The sequence below is a fragment of the Lampris incognitus genome, chromosome 5, assembly GCF_029633865.1.
Source record: "Lampris incognitus isolate fLamInc1 chromosome 5, fLamInc1.hap2, whole genome shotgun sequence".
NCBI classification, from domain to species: Eukaryota; Metazoa; Chordata; class Actinopteri; order Lampriformes; family Lampridae; genus Lampris; species Lampris incognitus.
The window spans coordinates 42,432,011-42,455,095 of record NC_079215.1 but is presented as its reverse complement, the minus strand read 5'-3'; the positions used below and the strand labels follow the sequence as shown (position 1 = coordinate 42,455,095).

At 44.3% G+C, this 23,085-nt stretch overlaps 1 protein-coding gene across 1 annotated transcript in view; it reads right to left on the bottom strand.

Annotated features, from left to right (window-relative positions):
* Positions 1–21,292, bottom strand: part of rgs12b (regulator of G protein signaling 12b) — a 124,734-nt gene extending 103,442 nt beyond the window's left edge. The window contains exons 1-5 of the mRNA XM_056279825.1: positions 20,813–21,292; positions 20,211–20,767; positions 19,800–20,039; positions 17,737–18,729; positions 7,788–7,907 (exon numbers count right to left, since the gene is read on the bottom strand). Coding sequence (XP_056135800.1) covers positions 7,788–7,907; positions 17,737–18,729; positions 19,800–20,039; positions 20,211–20,767; positions 20,813–21,266 — 2,364 coding nt within the window. The 5' untranslated portion in view covers positions 21,267–21,292. The remainder of the gene's footprint in view (positions 1–7,787; positions 7,908–17,736; positions 18,730–19,799; positions 20,040–20,210; positions 20,768–20,812) is intronic.
* Positions 21,293–23,085: the final 1,793 nt, after the last annotated feature.

Sequence of the window (23,085 nt, the reverse complement as noted above, 5' to 3'; positions counted from 1 at the left end):
TGGCTCATTCTGTCAATATAAGCCATGCCCCAAAGTTGATTGGCCTGTTGCTGGAAAATGGTGTGGTCTACCAACTTTCTTTTGACAACATTTTGTCACTGGCCTCTGAGGATGACACGAGACAAATTTCCTGATGATCAGATCAACGGTCTACTAGGCGTGTGAAAAATTAGGTTTTTCAGAAAACTCCAAATGGCAGAAAATTCCTATTGACCAACTTTGGTGTCTGTAAGCCACACGGTTTCTGAGATCCAGACATTTTCAGAGCAGAAAAACCTGGAATGATATAAAAGAATAATGAGAACAAACAAGAGGGCTCCATTCCACTTCAACTCCGGTTCCGGTGTGGGAAGATGGCGGCACAAATCCACATTTGCAGCGGCCTCACCCAGTACCAATATGGGAAGATGGTGGCATGAATTCACGTTTGTGGTGGCCTCACCCAGTACCATCCATGCAGTGTCTTTGTCCATGTCTAAATTTGTCTTCATTTGATGGTTGGGAGAGCTGGCGCTGGATCGGCTGGGAATGCTTGGTCTGTTGTGGGCCCAGGGACCACAGCCCTGCCCGGAGCTGTGCCCAAATAGGTAACACCGAGGGCAGTCTGACAGGATGCGGAAGGGGGGCAGGCTAAGCTAACTGCTAGCCCACACAGACCGGCAGTTCCAATGGCGGTCTGGCAGCGGCCTCGCCTAGCCTTGACTGTGTTTTTAGTGTCTTCATGTGGAGTGCGGGGAGGTGTCGGCTGGGAGAGCTTGGTCTGCTGCATCCTGTAGGCTCAAGGACCATGGCCCTGATCGGAGCTGTGCACGAAGAGGAAACACCGAAGGTGGTCTGACAGGACACCGAAGGCGGTCTGACAGGACACCAAAGCAGAGCAGGCTAAGCTAACTGCTAGCCCATGCAGACCAGCAGTTCCAACAGTCATCCTGGCTGGCGTTCATTCTCCTGGACAGTATTTTATTTTTTTGTAGTTTAGATATATGTGTTAGTTGGGATATATGTGTTATTGTAGTTCTTGTAGTTTTTGGGTGTGTTTTTGTCTTTGTGTTGCACTGCTGTGGACTGGGGAAAATTATGTTTCGTTTCATTTCATGTACGCAAGTGACAAAGTGTTTCTGATTCTGATTCCAGCAGCTTTGTTGCTTGGACCCCTTAAATGGGGATGAATACTTTATGAAGAGACCAGAAGGGTTGGAAAATATGCCCCATTGGGGTAGATGCCCAATCATTTAATTTTTGTTTTAAGACTTCTAAAATGTTTTAAATTGTTATTCTTTGAAGGATACATTTCTCTCTCTCTCTCTCTTTACAGACAGACACTGACAGATTGAGACAGATAGATAGCTAGATAGCTAGATAGCTAGATAGATAGATAGATAGATAGATAGATAGATAGATAGATAGATAGATAGATAGATAAGATAGATAGAAATGCACTGCACAAACCCTACTATATTAGGCTGTATTACTATGCATTGTCATGGCATTTGGTCAAAAAGCGCTATACTTTTCAGGGTGCTTACAGGTGCTCCACTCTATATGTGGTGCTGTTCCACCATTTACCACCTGTTTCACCATATCTATTTAGACCATGATTTAAAGTCTTTGCTATATGCATGCAGGTTGGCCTGGGACTTGCTGTGTATAAAATGTCTCAATTACTTTGGAGTAAATAGCTAGGCCATTTTCTCTCTAGTTTGGTTTCTGTACCCTTGATTTTGTATAGGTTGTAAAGGTAGCAACCTTCACAAAATTGGAGTGTGAAAACATGGTAGTCTGGCAGAGAGCAACAGAGACTACAGTGAATATTGTCGTCTGAGTGTCAAGGCATTGCTCCCTCATGATTCTCGCCCATGTAGGCTTAGTGCCAGACTGCATAAAAAATGAACGAGAATCAACGTCATGACTTAGGCCTGCATCTTGCCTTAATCTGATATATGAATGTAAAAAACATCCACAGGGACGGTTTCTGTGTTTCTCTGTGCTCAACAGCTAATGAAAATGTCCAATGTTCCCCGAATGGTGTCCTTCGCAATCCCCTCCTTCCCATTTGGAAATGATCCTCCCAAGCCCAAAGGAACTTTGTTTGTGTGCATATGTGTTTCAACGAGCTTTCAAAAGTCCCAGTTAGTTTTTCAAAAACAATTTAAAGTGGCAGTAGACAACTTTTTTGCTATAACATCATTCTGAAGTAAAAGCTGACTGCACAGTACAATGGCTACAGAATAATGACACCGTTGGGATTTAGATTGGTTCCCTATAAGCCTCACTTTCACTGTGCAATTCTGTCTGCCAACGGGTATGATCTCACAGGAAAACGAAGGCTCAATTTACGGTACAAAGAAAGTGTGTTAACCATTGCGCAACCAAAATAGGAAGAGGATAGCGGTTTTGTGTTGAAGCAGCAAGATCATTTGATGGATTGTGTGAAAGTGTCTGACAAGGCAATGGAGGCAAGTTTTATACAGGTTATATGCTAGTGAAGCTTACTGCAAAGCAGAAGAAACATCACACAATAGCGGAGACACTCATCCTCCCCGCTTGCAAAAAAATTGCAGGTGTCATGCTTGGTCCAGATGCCGCAAAAGCGGTATCAAAAGTGCCTTCATCAGACAATACAATCAAAAGAAGAATCGACGACATGTCAGATGACATTGAGCAAAAATTGACTGAGAAACTGCAGATGAGCAGCAAGTTTTCTCTACAAATAGATCCACTGACATAAGTGGGGCTGCCCAACTTCTGGCAAATGTCAGGTATGTTGGTAGGGACTCTATTAAAGAGGCGCTTCTCTTCTGCAAAGAAATGGAAAGCCATACAACAGAAGCAGAAATATTCAGGGTAACTGATAACTATTTAAAAGAGAAAAGTCTGACCTGGGATATGTGTGTCAGTCTTTGCACAGATGGTACGGCATGCATGACCGGGAGAGTGGGAGGATTTGTTGCCAAGGTGAAAGCACAAAACCCAAATATTGTGACAAACCACTGTAATTTGCATAGAGAGGCATTAGTTGCATAAACCATGTCCCCGGAGTTGGCTGGGGTGCTGGATCAGGTTGTACAGATTGGGAATTACATCAAATCAAGGCCCCTGAAGTCTCGCCTCTTCTCCAAACTGTGCGCTGAGATGGAAGCTGATAATCAATGCCTTATCCTCCACACAGAGGTGCGTTGGCTGTCACGGGGGAAACTCCTGTCCCGTTTTTATGAGCTTCGAAAAGAGCTTTTGGAGTTTTCAAGCGAACACACACTGTCCCACATAACGACAAGCTTGCAAATGAGAGGTGGTGCAAGCTCGCTTACCTTGCAGACATATTTGGGCATCTTATCAAGTTAAACGCCAAGCTTCAGGGCAATGAAGCAATGAAAAAATTGTCATCCGCAGACAAGATTCAAGGTTTATGGACAAGCTTACCCTGTGGCACGAGGCTTTGGAGCAGGGCTCCATGGACACATGTTCCCACTGTTGTCAGCCACGTTACAGGCAGCCAGGGAGCGTGCTGTATTTGCCGAACACCTTCAGACATTAAAAGACAGGTTTGAGCACAATTTTCCACGTGTGGCAGACATTAAGGACTATAACTGGATTCGAGACCCATTCAGTCAGGAATCCTCAACAGAAAAGCTAATTTTGAGAGAGAGGAATGCACAGAGCTCCGTATGGACCGCACAATGAAGCTCAAACTTAGTCACTGGATCAGTTTTGGTTGGCTTCTGCATCAGAGTACCCAACCATCTCCAGCCACACTATTGAGCAACTTGTTCTTTCCCCCACTGTGTTTCTATACCTGTGTGAGTTGGCATAATATAATTATATTATACTATATTATATTATATTCTCTAAGTTCTTCATGGTTTACATGAAGAACAACAGGAGGTCACGGCTCTCTGTTGAACAGGACTTGCCAGTGGCCCTCTCTTCAGTACCACCAAGGATTAAAAAGATCTGCGAGCAACGACAGGCACATGTGTCTCACTAGTTTGAAAGTAGGCAAAAAAATATTTACGATAGCAAATGTTTTAATGCTACAAATTTAAGTTACATTTCCAATTTCCGACTAAAAGTTTTCTTTTCAACTCGATGTCAAGTGTGTTGACACTATGGTTGTATTCATGGTTTGCATTCCAATTAGTTTTCATTCTCAATCAGTCTCTTTTTTCTTTACAATTTTAGACTAAAGTTTTGTTTACAACTCAATGCATACCCCATTATGAATTCACTGTTTATATGCGAATTAGTTTTCGTTCTCAGTGCATCTCGCTTAGCTTGGTCTGTAAAGAGTGATGGCATCTTGCTCGACCAGGGATGCTGCTGTCTTAGGCTAGCTCTCTCCTCCTTTCTCTCTCTCTCTCTCTCTCTCTCTCTCTCTCTCTCTCTCTCTCTCTCTCTCTCTCTCTCTCTCTCTCTCTCTCTCTCTCTCTCTCTCTCTCTCACACACACACACACACACACACACACACACACACACACACACACACACACATACACACACTTTTCTGTCTCTCTTTCCAGTTTTAATTTTGTGACCTGTCTGGTTTAAATGGTTGTGTTGCTGCTCTTTTTGATGACATTTTACAACGTTTAAAATAAATTATTATTTTTAATAAATATTTCATGAGTAATGTAGTCATTTGTCAAATTTTATTTGGCATTAGTAAATAAAAATAAACGTTTACAGAGTGATAAGAGTGATAACGGGTTATAGAGGCTATTTTACATGGATATGAATACAGGTGTGCCTTGAGATTGTGGCCTGCCCCTTGGTGTGCCTTGGACAGAAAAAAGTCTGAAAACAACTGTACGACCAGATGTTTTACTCTGCCTTTACCGTAGCACTGAGATTGGGGTTTCGAGTTCAAATTGGGATTCTTAGGGTTGTTTCTGGCTTTGGACAGTAGCCAGGCTGCTAATAAATGGAAAGCAATCCCGTTGTCTTTGTGACAGCAGTGCAAATGCTGGGGGGAATTGAAAAGTTGTCTACTGCCACTTTAACGCATAATGTTTTCGGCCCTTTACAAGAATGCACGCATTTATTAATGATTGAAATTGTAATAATTTTAAAAAATTAACTGGCAAACTGTGACACACACACACAGGAGTGAATGTGTACAGTATGACTTCCTTCCCTTTAACGCTTTCATGAGGCACAACGTGATCAATGTGATCAATGTTTTGTGTGTGTGTGTGTGCGCGCGCATACATTTACAGATGTGCTTTCGTATCCCGTTTGAATTACCCATACCAGACATGTCGCAAGGCAAGTGACAAGTTTCAAGCCGCATACTTGCACAAAAATACACACGTGAAACACACACATTCACACACACAGAGACTGAGACCAAGGCGTCTAACATCAGTTAAATGATATCTGAGATGAACCAGCAACTCACAAGGTGGCTGAGAGAATTCTGTACGGTGAGTCCTTAGTGTGTGTGTGTGTACATGTATGTATGCTTGGCTGTGCTTGTGTGTGTTCCTTTGTTTCACTGTGTGTGGGGGGTTATATGTGTTTCTGTGTGTGTGTGTGGGGGCTCACTAATGAGAAGAATGTCGACTCATTGCTCTTCGGAGCTCATTAGAAGCACTGAGTAAAACTCGCACGCACACACACACACACACACACACACACACACACACACACACACACACACACACACACACACACACACACACACACACACAGACAAAGCCCTCTCTGTTCATGGACATTACCACATGTGCAGCAAGAGAGAAAGGCCTAACAACCGGAAAAAAAAGTAGAATAGTGTCAGGAAATAAAGGGAAGGGAATCTGCCATGGACTTGTATGGCAAGGCTAGTTTATGCCTGTATAAAACAAACATACACAAACACACACACACACACACACACACACACACACACACACACATGCACACATATAGTATATATACAAAAATGCCTAGGTATTTTGTATTTTCAGTACTTCATCTACATTTTTTCTGCTATACCGTGTCCTTGTTAAAAGAAATTTAAAAAAAAATGTGACTATAATATCTTACACTCTACATCATGGGCTACTGTGAACAGACAAGATATGAAAAAGCCGTTGTTTCTGGATCACAGTCTGAGTCGTTCAACTTCATCCTACCAAGATAGCAACCGCTCCTCATCACGACTGAAGGGGTGGAATCTGCTTATCTGCTCCGTGTGTGCCCTTCTGGCCACTAAACAGCGGAAACATTTAGCCTGTGATCTTTATCGCGTAAGGACAGAGGGGACAAACAACTACTACAGATTCTTTTCAAACATATGAGACCCTGCCTCAGTCGCCCCCAAACTGCCTTCACGCAAACATCCACAGCCGTCATGACCGGCAGAACGCACAGCGGATGCCTCGGGATCCCACTGTTACTTCCCTGCAGCGAATAAGCAGGGAGTTTTAGGGGTTTGTCGATAAAACACGTTTTTTTTTCCTTACTTCAAGATGGAAATGTATTGAAGGAAATGACAATAGAAACCCATCAGATGGCCTTTTCAGGACAATATTGTCGCAGACCTTTCAATACCGCCAAAATATCCTGACACAGAATCAATCTGTGCAACCCTTTCCTGGTCGGCTATGTTGCTATGGGCCATGCAGCCATTTCAAGCTATCCTTTCATAAACCAAGTAAATGAAGCACGGTAGCCATAAGGGCCTGGATAGAAAGATACCCCGTGACTAATCTATTCGGTTTTATTACGGCACAGCCCACCATGGCCTACTTGCTCTAAAACATGGCGAGGCAGAACTAAAAGGTATATTGTTCAGCCACACTCATATCTCTCAAATGACTGGCTGATCATGCCTTTCACCCTTAAGCAATGAAGAAGATAAAATTAGACTTTTCCAATTTGTTCGTCTCAAAAGCGTAGCACAAATGCAACGATAAATCATCCAGTGTGCGGGAAATATTAACCCCGTGTGGATACGAGTACATAATAACCTCAGACTAACTGTCAAAACAACCCCATGACTAGCTGGCAACCTTAACCATGACCTATAACCCTGAAACTGTCCAGGAACATCAATGACATTTTCAATTATTTTTTTTATTTTTTTTTTGGATCCCCCCGTTTTTCTCCCCAATTGTACTTGGCCAATTACCCCACTCTTCCAAGCTGTCCCAGTCTCTGCTCCACCCCCTCTACTAATCCGGGGAGGGCTGCAGACTACCACATGCCTCCTCCGATACATGTAAAGTGGCCAACCGCTTCTTTTCACCTGACAGTGAGGAGTCTTGCCAGAGGGATGTAGCACATGGGAGGATCACACTATTTCCCCCAGTTCCCCGAACAGGCACTTCGACCGACTAGAGGAGGCGCTAGTGCAGCGACCAGGACACATACCCATATCCGGCTTCCCAAACCGCAGACACGGCCAATTGTGTCTGTAGGGACACCCGACCAAGCCGGAGGTAACACGGGAATTTGAACCGGCGATCCCCATTTTGGTTGGCAACGGAATAGACCACCATACCACCCAGACGCCGACATTTTCAATTCTTTACCGAGGCATTCTCCATGGGCAGATTGTGTCGATACATATGCGACTGTGTGTATGTTATCACGCGGCACTGTGCTTTACTCATCGTGTGAGGGTGTAGGGAACATGGTCAGGGGAAGTTTATAGGGATAGATTATGCACGTGTGGCTTGAGTGTGCTTGAAGGTTGAAAAATAGCCCTGTGTTCAGACAAAGGTGAGCATTCTGTTAACCTTTAAGGACAGACCTCGAGTTGTGCTCCTTTTTGCATGATCAGAGCGAGTGCATCCGATCCTACCTCCAAGTCGTCCAGGGACCGAGCCAGGCTGATGCGTTTGGAGCGTCCAAAGGAACGTCTAGCCGAGGAGCGCTGGGGGAGAGGTGGGAACCCCATGGTCAGACCACGGAACCTGCCACCCTGAAGGGACGGACACAAATACATGCACATCGTGATTTTAAGATTGACACCCGAGCACCCAACCTTACATGACACACAAATGCATCAAGGTACACCCACACACACAGTATACATCAAATTCATCTGACCCAAATTGATTAAATGATGCTTAAGAAAGTGATGCCTGTGCCTGTATATGTGAGTGTTGTTTCCATTCTGCAAGTCTTTTTTTTTTGTGTGGATTTTCTCCCCCCTTTTCTCCCCAATTGTACTTGGCCAGTAACCCCACTCTTTCGAGCTGTCCCGGTCACTGCTCCACCCCCTCTGCCGATCCGGGGAGGGCTGCAGACTACCACATGCCTCCTCTGATACATGTGGAGTCGCCAACTGCTTCTTTTCACCTGACAGTGAGGAGTTTCACCAGGGGGACGTAGCACATGGGAGGATCACGCTATTCCCTCCAGTCCCCCCTCCCCCCTGAACAGGTGCCCCGACTGACCAGAGGAGGTGCTAGTGCAATGACCAGGGCACATACCCACATCCGGATTCCCACCTGCAGACACGGCCAATTGTGTCTGTAGGGACGCCTGACCAAGCTGGAGGTAACACAGGGATTCGAACCTGCGAGCCCCATGTTGGTAGGCAACGGAATAAACCACTACGCTACCCGGGCGCCCCCCATTCAGCAAGTCTATAGGGCACTGCTGCTGTGACCATAGTTATTGTACAGCATCAATTAAAACCTTTTGGTGCATTGCGCCACGTCATGCTGGATGTCAGCGTTGAATAAGGCAAAGCTCACTGAATAGAGGAGCCTTGTGGTGCTTTAAAGAGAAAGTAAACCTTTTAATTAAGCTTTTTTAGCTGAAAACATGTTGGTATTCCAGCACCATGATAGAACCAATTAGCCTGATGATAAATTCAACAAAAAACCCAACCACATCACATGGCTGCTTTGAGAAATCCATGCTTTCTCCCTCTTCCAGGGCAAAACACACATTAAGATCAACCCCTCCAACTTGCCTTGGCTACACCTCTTACTGCGCCACCAGCACACATGCAGTCCAGCAAGTTAGAGAAATAAAATTATGAGGTGAGTTGGCTAACTAAACTCTTTGGGTAGACTTTTGAGAAGCTGGGGTGAAACGTCGTACAACACTGCCACCTTTTCCTCAATGTGACTGGGCTGAGACAGGCTAAAAACAAGTGCTTACTCACTCTTTAAATGCTACACCTGATGGCCCACAGGCCTGCTTGCCGAGCTTAAACTGCATCACAGTCATCATCGTTTCAATGGACTGCCGAAGAATAAATGCTACTGTTATGACAGTTGGAATAAGAAGGAATGCAGAAACTGACCCCAGTTATTAAACATGCGCATGCAGAGAGTCACTCGAATGATCAGATTGGGGGGTAACTTTAGATGAGTTTATCCTTAGCACATGCTTTTTTTGGGGGGGGGATTTTTCCCCTTTTTCATTCCAATTATACTTGGCCAATTACCCCACTCTTCTGAGCTGTCGTGGTCGCTGCTCCACCCACACCGCTACGCTACCCAGACGCCCAGCTGAAACGGGGAGGGCTGCAGACTACAACATGTCTCCTCCGATACATGTGGAGTCGCCAGCCGCTTCTTTTCACTTGACAGTGATAAGTTTCACCAGGGGGATGTAGCACCTGGAAAGATCACGCTATTCCCCCGTTACCCCTCCCCCCCGAACAGGCGCCCCGACCGACCAGAGGACGGGCTAGGGCAGCGATCAGGACACATACCCACATCCGGCTTCCCACCTGCAGACACGGCCAATTGTGTCTGTAGGGATGCCCGACTAAGCCGGAGGTAACACAGGGATTCGAACCGGCGATCCCCATGTTGGTAGGCAATGGGATAGACCGCTACGCTACCCGGACACCCAGCATATGCTTTTTAAAGAGAAGTTTCCTTCTTCCCAGTCAAATGTTAAATTCCACACAGCAGACACAGGCATGTAGAGCCATGTGGTTTGGCCTTACTCTACAGCACTGCATTCCACTTTAGATGACTCTCTCTCTCTCTCTCTCTCTCTCTCTCTCTCTCACACACACACACACACACACTGCATAAATGAACAATTTGGCTAATTGAAGGTCTAAAAAGTTCATATCGAAGCTGCAGTCTTGAAGACCATAGTTTTTGTTTAACTTACAGACAGACGCCAATGGTAACACAGGCAACTACATCTGTGTTTGGCCTCTAAATCCCAGCCATCAATTTGAAATGAAGCAAAATGAATCGGTACATCAGCACCTTAAACAACAAAAACATAATTGAAACCAAGTCTTAGCCACTGATGTTGTATATAGCATACCGGTTTGTATGAAGTTGGCCTTATAGATCCACCTGTTAACTGCAACAACTTTGCTTTTTCCTCACATTTGCAGCAAATTGCCTTACTCTTCTTTTCCCCAGAGAATATTCTACCCAGCAGTCACCTAATCATTAAAACAATGCATGTGTTTGTGATTTGCCTGATTGTGGATTAGATATCATCTTAAATATACCAGCGATAAGAGTATCAAAAATTATATTTGTTTCCATTTAAAGTTTCAGAATTGCAGCTTTAAAAGATCACATGAGCAGTTCCAGTATCAGTGGCAACTGCATTAACAGAATTGAATACTGGCTCACTCAGGCGGTGTAATCCTGGTGCCTATTATCAGCCCATGATCAAATCAGGTCATTACAGGTCCTGGTCTTTAGTCATTTGATGATGTAATTGTATTGGAATAAAACGAGAACAAAAAAAGGTTAGACTAAAAGTGCAATGCTGAAATAAAGCATAACCCCGGATGCCAAGCACAGCCGAGTTTTCTTTCCTCAAAGTAAATCCATTACAGCTTTCCATCCACTTGTATATGGTATTTTTCTTGTGTCCTCCTGGTGTTGATGTCTAATATGTCACCATTAGGAGTGTGCATAGGGCAGAGAAACACCTCTTTACTGGGTTGTAATTCCAGAGGGCAAATTAACTTGATTTCCTCCGGCAACCAAGCTGAGAAATGTGTTGAATATAAAAGAGAAATGTCCACATTTCACCGGGGGCCAGCAGGTGTTGCCTGGACACCGAGTCAATGTACTGGATGTATGAGTGTGCTCTTGCTTAATCAAACACATGGTATGAAAACACATCATATAGCGTGTGAGCACAGTAAACCTTTTACATTGCACATCCGGCCTGACCTATACTTAACCTTGAGAAAGAGAAAATTAAATGCAACGAGACAAAAGGTACATAAACGGCTTTTGAAGGAACACTGAGATTTGAATTACAGATGTGAACAACTGTTGATCTCAGCTGGCGGTGCTGAGGTTATATGGGTGTGGTTTCAACAGAGCTGGTCCAGAGAAATGTTGGAGAGACAAGATCTGTCGGAAAAGCCCAGCACTTTCAGCTCTTATCTACGTAGCTAATCTCTCTCTCTCTTTCTCTCTCTCTCTCTCTTGCTCTCACTCTGTTTCTCTCGCTCTCTCTCTGTGTCTGTCTGTCTGTCTGTCTGTCTGTCTGTCTGTCTCTCTTTCTCTTGCTCTCTGTCTCTCTCCCCCCCTCTGTCTCTCTCTCTGTCTCTCTGGCTCTCTCTCCCTCTTGCTGTCTCTCTCTCTCACTGTCTCTCTGTCTCTCTATCTCTGTCTCTCTGTCTCTCTCGCTTTCTCTGACACACACACGCATGCGTGCACACACACATACACACACAAATGCAATCTCTCTCCAGCAATCTATTTTTGCTGTCTTCAGAAAAGTGGTGTCCTTCCTGTTTATGAGATGACACAGCTGTCAAACACAAAAACAAGCACAAACACATGCATACAAGTCTACCCGGCACACAAACAGAGACAATTATCATTAGCAAAATATTAACCACAATAAAGCAGCTAAGTCTAATAGCTAAAACAGCCAAAAGCCTTTTGCTGCACATATGAGACTGTTACATCTGTAAGAAAGTATTAAAACGTTTCCACTACGGTCTGAAAATCATGTCATTGTCAGTTTTCAACCAATTTGCCTCACACTATATTTACTCAGCATATTTGAGCTGTTTCATTTAAAAAGAGGACATCTATTTCAAAACAGTTGAAGTGTGACCGTCATGACAATCAAAGGTCAAACAGTGATGTCACACACTTATACTATGATTTCAGAAATATTTCTGTAAAAAGGGTCTCAGAGGTTTTATTGACCCGATGTCTTCAGTCCTTATCTCCTGCATGTGTGTGAACGTTCGTGTCGAACTGATGAATTTTCCAGCCCTAGGCTCATTATTTAACTCATATTCTGAACAAATATTACAAATATAATTTCCATTACTTGTTTACCTATATCATTTTTTTAAGTCTCCTGTCGGTGCTTTTACCCAATGACCTATGTTCAGTTAAATGTGTGCATATACAGGGCTGGGCAGTGATTCGATATAATCGTTTATCATCTTTCAATGGTATTGTATCGAAATGAAAATGATGTTGTCATGTCTTCATGCACAATTTTGTTGTCTAAATTGATAATCAACAAGAATCTATTATCTAAAATGTCACACAAAATGAGGTCTGAAATATTTGAGGGAACATCATTTGTAAGCAGTTCATGGTGATGATCCTTGGTTGGATCATTAAATATGGTATTTCTGCATATGCAAACACATATCGTGATATTTATCAATACTGTGTAAACTTCACTGTGACTATCGTGATAATAACGCCCTCCAAAGACATGACTTCACTGAAGTTATCGTCTGTGTTCTTAAAATGTTGACTGAACTTCAGGTAAATAAATAAATACAAATTTGAAAATTTTTGTTTCTTTTGGTCCATCCAGAAAGTGCAGGATATCAGCAGGATATGAAAGATTAGAAAGTGTAATACTGCCATCTTGTGGTAAATGTTAACAGCAACGTAAACATTAACTATGCTTACCAAAATACAGGGAGGTCTGAAGACCACAGCAGAATATATGAGAAAAACAGAAAAAAAGAAACATAGGCTGCAATTGGAACACATGTTTATAGATAAGAAAAACTACAGCTTTGTCAGTGCATCACAGCAAAAGGCAACCCTTTGGAACAGCAGTGACAGGTTCTTCTCTTGACAAAATTAATGCCAACCCAGGCCACAAAAAAGGCCGAAATAAGGGCTCTATGCTCTGCTCAAGAACACCTTTCAGAGTTGAATGTTTAACATCAACTATCCTGAAACCCCCCCCACCACCACCACCACACACACACCCACCCACCACACACACACACACACACACACGCATACACACACACACACACACACACACACACACACACACACACACACACACACACACACACTTAAAATAAATAAATAATGAGGAATTGTAAAGGGACTCTGAATTTCTCTCTCTCTGTCTCTCTCTCCCTGTGGCTGTCTGGCTGGCTCTCTCTCTGGGGGTTCAGGGTTGCCCCCAGAAAAGTTGTTAGGCCTGGTGGCAAGTGTCTTTTTGACAGGAGCCCAGTGTGGGCTGGCAACAGACTGATGGCAGCATTAAGGTAGGGCTCTACAGCTTCTGTGATAACACAATCATGGACGGAATAGTGGAAATTGAGAATTTAAAAAAGCTTTTATACAGATTCCATAGGGCAGCTCTACATTAAGTCAACGCTAATGCTTATTAAGTCAAAGCTGGCTAGAGATTTGTAGATATGACTACGTAATGTGTTGTTATGATCAAATTAAATTAAGTTTCCTTTATTAATGGGGCGGCACAGTGGTTAGCGCTGTCGCCTCACAGCAAGAAGGTCCTAGGTTTGAACCCGGGGGTTGTCCAACCTTGGGGGATCATCCCAGGTCCTCTCTGTGTGGAGTTTGCACGTTCTCTCCGTGTCTACGTGGGTTTTCTCCGGGTGCTCCGGTTTCCCCCACCATCAAAAAGACATGCATGTTAGGATTAATGCTCCTGTCTGTGCCCCTGACCGAGGCATGGTACGACGAACTGGAGTTGGTCCCCGGGCGCTGCACGGCAGCTGCCCACTGCTCCTAGCTACACAGCTACAGTTAAGGTCAAAATTATTAGCCCCCAAAGAACTATGGAACATTTCCCCAAAATTCTGCCCAATGTTTGCATCATTCATAAAACTTTACATAGTAAAACATTCATCAATGTTAAGGCCCCCATTTGGTACATTTTGGAATGTAAAATAAATCTTCAGGTTTGCTTTATACCAAATGTTGTGAAAATTGAGGTGGTCAAAATTATTAGCCCCCCATGTGAATTTTTGCTTTCAAAACACACCTGAACAATCAATCAGCATTGAACTTTACTTAAGGGGACTCCAATGAACAGGGCAAGTGGCACTTGAACACTTGATTGAGAGGGACTACTCTTAAATTCTTGGTAAGAAGTAATTTCACCATGCCAAAAAGTAAAGACATCAGTCTGGAACTCAGAAAGAAGATAGTGGATGCTCATCTTAAGGGGGAAGGCTATACTGCCATTTCCAATCGTTTCAGTGTCTAGAACAGCTGTACATTGCATCATTGCAAAGCACAAGGAGACAAATTCTGTTAGAAACAAACCTGGGCGTAGTCAAAAGCGCAAGATTTCAAAAACTTTGGAGAGGAAAACAGTCAGAAATGTCAACAACAATCCCCAGATCTCTGCCAAGACGATTGTTGCTGAACTGGCCTCTTCTGGACTTGATGTTTCAAGGAAGACTGTTGTGAGGGCTCTTCACCGTGACGGGCTTCGAGTTCATCGTCCAAGAAAAACTCCATTGCTCACATGCTGTGTGAGCAATGGAGCACATGGGCATGCATTTCGGAAGTCTGTCCTTTGGTCTGATGAGACTAAACTTGAGTTGCTAGGGCACATGGATGTTGCTTTTGTTTGGCAAAGGAAGGGAGAGGCCTTCAACCCTAAAAACACAGCTGCCACAGTTAAACATGGTGGTGGGAGCATAATGCTGTGGGGCTGTTTTGCTGCTTCAGGCACAGGGAACCTTGTTCGGGTGCATGGGATCATGAAGAACGATTATGTTGACATTTTGAAGGATAATGTAAAGAAATCTGCGTCCAGTCTAGCTTTAGGTCGCTGCTGGATATTCCAGCAAGACAATGACCCGAAGCATACATCCAAGTTGGTCCAAAACTTTTCGAAGGACACCAAAATCAAGGTCCTGGCGTGGCCCTCTCAGAGCCCAGATCTCAATCCTATTGAGAATCTGTGGCAGGAGCTCAAGGTTAATGTCCATGCTCAAAAACCACACAATTTGGATGAGTTTTGATGGTGGGGGAAACCGGAGCACCCAGACAAAACCCACTGCAGATATGGGGAGAACATGCAAACTCCACAAAGAGGATGACCTGGGATGGCCCCCAAGGTTAGACAATGCCTGGTTCGAACCCAGGACCTTCTTGTCGTGAGGCGACAGCGCTAACCACTTAATCAAGTCATTAATTAACTTAACTAATTAAGTAATTTATTCAACAAACTTTTTTTTAAATCAACAAATATAGCAGTCTTACAAAGAATCTGACCATGTAGTCTTGAATGCTGAATGCGTGAATGCAAAAATACAAGAAATTAAATTATATAACAATAAACAACATCAAAGTTTATGCACTCTACAAAAAACTTTTATTCAAGTCCTGACCTGCTACTGTGCTAGATCAACCAAGAGGTCCAAACTGATCACTTTAAAGCCTAGGGAAAAATGGGCACTTTGTGCCGTTAGCTTGTGATAGTTGGAAGCATCAAGTGTTGAACGTCACTCTACGCACATTGGGCCTCATTCGTCAGTTGTTCGTACATACAAATTTGTTCTTAAACACCCATGGAATATTTTTAGCCCTGAAGTTTGTCTCAAAGACCAGTGTAGAACCTGGATCTTCTTCTTCTTCTTCTTTCAGCTTGTTCCGTTTCTCAGGGGTCACCACAGCAGATGTTATAGTTTCCATTGGTACCCTGTGAGGGCACAGCACCAATGGCAGTCGTTGTTAACCCAAGCCTTGACTGATGCATTATGGTCTTGTCAATCAGTATGATTCATTCATTCATTCATTCATTATCCAAACCACTTATCCTGCTCTCAGGGTCGCGGGGATATTGCAGCCTATCCCAGCAGTCATTGGGCGGCAGGCAGGGTGACACCCTGGACAGGCTGCCATTCCATCACAGGTCCAAAACACACACACACACACACACACACACACACACACACACACACACACACACACACACACACACACACACACACACACACACACACACACGGGGGCTCAGGTAAAGTGCTGGATGCCTTCCCAGTATTCATGGGCTTGCGCCTGTCGCCGGTGTAGAGCCTGGATAACCTCTGAATTTAGACACCAACTGGCTAACACTGATGTCTTTGCAAGCTTGGGTGATTGCTCGTTGCAAGAGGTAGACAATAGATGTTAGATGGAAGCAATTACAAATAACCATCAGGCTTTGCTTCTGACTATCAGACAATCCTGAGAACTAAAAAAAAATTCCATGGGTGTGTAAGAACAAATTTATACATACGAACAATTGATGAATGAGGCCCAATAACGGTACACTGATCTCTGACCTGCTGTTATCCCATAGTGCGTTCACGTTTTAACCAACAGATGTCACTGGTGAGCTTTCCAACCATTATATGTTTCCAACCGAGCTGCCCCACTGTAACTGTAGTTTAAAAAAACATCTTAAAAATACATATTAAAATTCCCTGATGCTTAGGCTGGTAGGCCACCAGGCTTGCAAAACAATGGCGGAAACCATGGTGTTTCTCTCACGATCTCTCTCGACTGTGGGCGATAAATACCACAATCAGTAAATACCACAATGAACCTCAATTCTACAGAAAGAAGTGTTCCTCAAACTGAGATGCAACCTATCTGTTCATCAGCAACCTAATCTTGTAGGAAAAGAGCTGATATGCAGTTCTCAGTAATTGTTTGCCAGATGTAAATAACACAGCGTCTCTGCAAAAAACTGCTTTATAATCATCAAACGTGTGGAGGCGGAGCAATATTAATTTCACTGGATAAAAATAGTGTAAAAATAATATTGACATTACTACAGGAACATTGATGTTTGTTGCTATGGGAAACAGGTGGTTTTCAGGTGCAGGCAGATGTCTGGCTAGTGAATAATGCATGCTTTGATACCGGAGCACTGGGGATAAATAACTTATCAATTCGTTTGTCCAAGGTCCAAGGGGAGAGCTATCACTGTACTCGTGACATTCAGTATAAAACAGAGATGGTGGAGAATTGTATCACATTTATAATGTTCCAAATTACAGGCCATTTTAGTCTCCATCTGAGTGAGACTGAGTGAGTGACTAAAACTGAATAGCACTCAAGAAAATGAGGGAGAGAATAAGACAGAGGCAAGGAGGATGAGGATAAATGAATTTATGGCCTCAATAAATGGTAGTCCCAGATACACCCTCTACTATGAGGAATTTTCCATAGCAAGGGTGTGTGATGGAGGCTGCTGCCTGTTGCCCAGACTTCTCATGTCTGGGTCATTTTTAACACAGACCTTCTAGAGCACCACAGACCAGATAGTATATAGCACATCATAGCATACACTCTGGTGAAGAGCAGGGCTACAGTCCCCACAGATGTATGAAATATAATGCCATACTAGACAACACAAGAGTTACACTTTTACTTATCATCAAAAATTCAAAGTAGGATCCATGGCTCTAATTCCTCTCAAAACTGCATAAAAATTAAACTGATAAAGTCATCAAGCAGTATAAAAGCTAAACACAGCAGAGCAATGCAATTTACTGACATTTATTCACTATTTCAGACCATTGTATAATTCTCTCCCAGTCTTACCTTTTTCTCGCCTTCTTTGGCGTTCCCTCGTTTCTTCTCCCTTCCTCCTCTCTCTGCCCCAGCTCTCTCCCTCTCCTTGTCCCCAGCACCAAACAGCTTCTTGGCCCACTCATCCCTCTGAGTGGCCAGTCTGTGGGTGTGGTGATTCGGATGAGGAGGCTGGCTTCCCCCAGGTGGTGGCAGGTGGTCTCCGGGGGCCAGCGGGGCTCGGTAGCGGTCTGCTGGGATCTTGTTCATGGGCGGGGGCAGGGTGCTGCAGTTAGCCGAGGACCATCCGTCAGTGGACTCAGCATAGGACTCCTGATCGCTGCTCAGGCCCTGGAGGTTGCTGCGGTGGTGGTGCTGCTGACGCCAGTCTCTCAACACGTGGACTGGCAGCCAACGCTGCTGCTCTGGTCCTACTCCTCCTCTCTTCTCTCCTCCTCCTCCAGCTCCTCCCCTTTTTCCTGCTGGGTAGTGGTGCGGGTGGGCGTGCGCCCCTCGAGACTGCCAGCCAGCAGCGTCGGGGAGACCAGGATGAGGCAAGGGGAGAGGGTGGGGGAGGTCGGAAAGGTGAGAGTCGTGACGGAAGTGTCCGTTTCGAATAGCCGGAGGAGGTGGTGGGGGAGGGTGAGAGGCTGCAACTCCCGGGCAGGGGCTCCAGGCTTGCTGGGAGGGAGGGGGGCTGTCCCAGCGGCGTGGCCCAGCATTGTGGTTGTGGTTAGGAGGACCTCCAAGGTCCACTAATAGCATCCGGTTGCTCTTCTCCTCTGGTAAAAAGTTACCGATCCCACTATCACTGTTGCTACTAGTGCTGTGGTTTTGCTGAGCATCATTATCTGGATCATGGAAGGCCCGAGCCCGCACCCCCTCAATGTTCTCCCCCATGTCACGGTACAGGACAGAGATAAACTGGAGTAGGGGCTGGGATGTCGGCGGGAACTCGAGGCAGCCCCCTGTATCTGGGTCAGGGGTGCACTCAAAACCAAATCTCCTGGCCACACCCAGGTGGACCTTTGGAAATGGAAGTGGTGAGCCATTAGTCAACAGAAAAACATCCAAGACCAAACATGTATTTTTATTCTCCATGTTTCCTATTATTGTATGTTTCCAACGGAACGTTTTTTTTCCTCACTAAATGTGACGGCTTAAAGGGAAACTGCGTCTTTTTTCAACGTTATCTCAATGTATCAGTCCTAAGCATTGCTCACTACAGGAAGGCACCATTTCTGACTACTCGCTCTTTGTCACTGGGAAGCGCTGTGGATAGGTTGAAAATTAGATTTCAATGTAATGAAAACTACAAGCTGTTTCTCTTCCTTGATTCTCAATCACAGCTCCAGGGGGGAACACGACAAAGTGAACAGGAATCCAACTTCAACCAGGAAGAGTTGCTAATGATACACATTCACCTAAAAACACCTTCATTTAGATTCTGGTCATTTTAAAAAGTAAAATACAAAAAGCAGATATGACTGCTTGGGCTGTAACAGTAAAGGTATCATGATATTCTGGTGGAGTGATGGAGTCTATTGTAGAACTGTATTTGTAAGAGCTGGAGTACAATAAAGAGAAGTTTTGTTAAATAGAGTAACAGGTAGAGCAGGAGGGTTGGATCTCAAACTACATCCATGTAATGCAGTTCGTACAAGTCGAGTTGGGAATATGTCATAAACCAGCCATCTGAGGAGTTTGCGTTCACATGTTTTAAGGTTGGACGGCAGTGTTCACAATGAATTCTGGATATTATTGGAACGACGGAATACAGTCAGAACTTGACTGCATGCAAAAAATTGCATTTTCTCAGCCAATATTTGGTGTGTTTTTTTTTTTGCTTCAACAAAGTCAGTTAATATTCAAGATTAACATAAAATCTACAATAAAGATGGCAAAATTTCCCTTTAAGCCTTGATGAAAGACTGTATATCATAATACATTTTTATTTATTTTGTATATAGAATATCTCATGTTCAGGAAAATTCATGAGGTCTCTTAGCTAGAGTGAAACTAAGATCAATCAAACAAAACTTTCTGTGAAGAATTAAGGAATATCAGCAAAAGAAAGGAAGCTAAAATGACTCAACCTGATGGTGACAGAGATCTGGGTCAACAATGAACACGTGGCAGGAAGTCCTCAAACCGCCATCTTCTTCTCTCCCGTTACTGAAGTGGCGATCATCATGGTCGTCTGTAGCTTGCATGGTGACCAGTCCAAAGAAACGTCGATCGTCAGGACAGCAGGCGCTGAATGCTAATTTCTCTGTAGGATAGGTAGCTAACACCTGACCCTTTTCACTGCAAAGACGAACACTGTCATGCATCACCTAAGGAAATAATGTTAGTGTAAATTACAATTTATAAAACAAGAAAAAAATTAGTCAATTACACAGTGATACCAGATTAAAAATTGTGTTGATACAGCAACACAACTCTCAACATGATACATTGCTTTAATGAGTTCATCGAAAAATGGGTCACAAACTATTCATTAATACCTTCATGAGGACAAGTGAATGGATCTTTTGCTCTGCCCTCAGACGTCTCATGCTGCCTCTGATTGCTTGCAGGCTGTCACTCTCCAGGCTGGCCCCAGTGGAGGCCAACTCAATGGAGCCCAGGTAGCCAACAATCATGCCCACATTGAGGATACCTTCACTGGGCTCCAGGCCAATATCGGCTCCCTCTTCCACCACCACCTCATGTTCATCATGGTGGTAAAGATGGAGATGGTGGAAGTCTGAGTCCAGGAAGACTGAGTCATCAGTGAGAAATCTGTTCATCTCCTCTTCAGATAGGAGATTGGGGTTACTCTGGGAACATGAAGGGTTCCGATATGGAGGGAATTCTGGTTCGGACAGAGGGCGGGGCTTGGATGGGGAGGTAACGCCTGTCCTCTCTTTATCTGAGCTGCTGGAAGAGTGGCTGGAGTTCTCAAAGATCATATTGAAAATCCCCCCTGACTGCAGCTCCGCCACAACCTTCTCTGCCCGGTTGATGCCAAGCTGCTTAGAATCCAGTTTTGGTTTATACCAACCCCCGCGAGATCCAGCCCCTGATTTGCTCATGCTATTGTTGTTCACAGTGCTGTCAGGGAAACCATACAGCTCTTCATCGCTGGAGCACGAGTCCATGTAGGATGCTGCCATTGTGGCGCTGCTGTGGTGACGGCTGCCAGACGTGCGGTGGTGGTGGTGCCTCCTATGCCGCTCACCCTCGGCAATGACTAGTCTCAAAACACCAGAGCAACGTCCAATCAGCTTTACCACATCTTCATGTGATGCTTTTGAGACATTGATGTCATTGACAGAGAGGATGTGGTCACCTGAGCGCAAACCAACATAGTCTGCAGGGCTCCCTTTCAGGATGCAGCTGAGGATGCAAGGGCTTTGGCCTGACAAAGTAAAGCCATACCCTGCTCTCCCCCGTGCCACTTCAACAGCTCTGATACGACCCTGCTGGATGGTGGCGGAGGATGGCGGTGGTTGGGGTAAGTTGAGGCCACCTCCACCACCGGGGCGTCTCTTGGAAGATGTATCTGATTGCCTAAACATTGTTCCAAAGAACCACCTCTTTCTGTTGTTTATTGATCTGGAAAGTTTCAGTTAGTCATCTGACATCAGGTCTAAGAACAGGATGTTGTGCTGCTGTAAAGCCCCTTGAGGCAAATTTGTGATATTGGGCTATACAAATAAAATTGACTTGACATCAAGTGGCTCTACCAGTGGCTCTTCGTCTCAGCTGTTCTGCTGTCAGGATGCTTTGAAGGTTGCTATGAAGATCAGAGCAGTAGGCTTATAAGTAGCACAAAGGTGAGGACATGGCCTCAGTTCTGGCACGGCCCTGCCAGCGCTCCCATCTAGGCGTCACTATCTTGTACACTTCGCAGAGCACAATACCTGGAGATCAGCACAGCAGAAGCACAACCATGAGTTTTTACCTCCTCACCATCTCTCCCACCCATTGGCTATATGTACAAAGAGAACAGAAAATACTACCAACCAATTGTCTATGCATAAATTACACAAAGAAAACCTCAACACTGTCATTTTATCTTACAGAAATTACACAAAGAAAACCTCAACATGGTCATTTTAGCTTTCAAAATTGTACATGATATTGCCCTGCAATTATTCATGAGATGGACAGGGCATAAAGCCCCACCTGAACAGGGTGGAGTTACTACAACTGTAATCCAATTGGAATTGAGACGCATTCAACACACCTTGCTGATGGTCTGACATGCTAGGTGAGAGCTTGTTAAAAAGGATGTTCGTAGGTGGACTGACCATCTTTCAGCCGGGGCTTCTGTGCAACGAAATCTTTAGCAGTTGCATTTTCCTATAATCAATAATTTTGTTTTGTTCACTCAGAATTGTACAAGACTAATCAAAGAGAAAATCCATATAATTAGCCTAGAGAAAATGAGGAAAGCTGGCTAACTAACATCTGACGCTTTACGTTTAGCCACTGGTAAATTTGCTAGCAACACTAGCATTGGCGATATAATGGTTAATTTTTACTATTGGACAGTGAGGCCTATAGTCAAAGATATCAATAAATGTGCGTTACTCACAATAAGATTGGAAAATAATTCTTTATTTTCTAGTTTGCAAGAGTTACAAACTTTTTTCCCGTGATTTGCTGCTTGACAGCGCATCCACCCATGCTCAACACATTGTCCCGCCCCCATTTTCCAGAGCGCTGGAATGACACGATGTAACCATAGCGACGAATATGTATACAGAGTTTTATGTCTTGTCATTGGTTTTCCAAGTTGTCAGTCAGCCATGGGGCCGTTTGTCGAGAAATTAGCAAAAGTTAGATTGAGAAATCACAAATAAAAGTCAAACAGCGTCTCATTTCACAGGTGTCAAAAGTCTGCGTCAAGTCGACTGAATGCTAATGTAAATGTTAATGCTTATATTCGGTCAGCGGCTCAGAGCAGCGTACGGATGAGTCCGTCTGTATTCCCAAGCAACTGGTGGATAGCCCACCTAGTTGGTAGAACAGCTGGCTAACGGTATATGACTTGTAGAGTTGTAAAGCGGGGCTCACCAAGGAAAAGGTAGCTGCAGGTCTTTCATGTTCCAACAAAGATGTTTGGTTTGCTATAAAGAGTTTAATTGCTGAGAGTTTAAAACGACTTACTTTCCCAGTGTCCGATGATGGTGCTCAGTCAGACTCCATAGTTTTGTAGCTAAGGTTAGTAAGGTAAACTCAGGGACGATGGGTAAACAAAAGAAAAGACTGCACCATCTGGCGAAGTAACGGTGGAAGGAGGAGGACTGGAGCGGAGGGTGGGAGGTGTGTTAAGAGGGAGGTGGAGGGAGGGGGGTCTCGATGGAAGCAGCAAAATCTTAACATACTGTG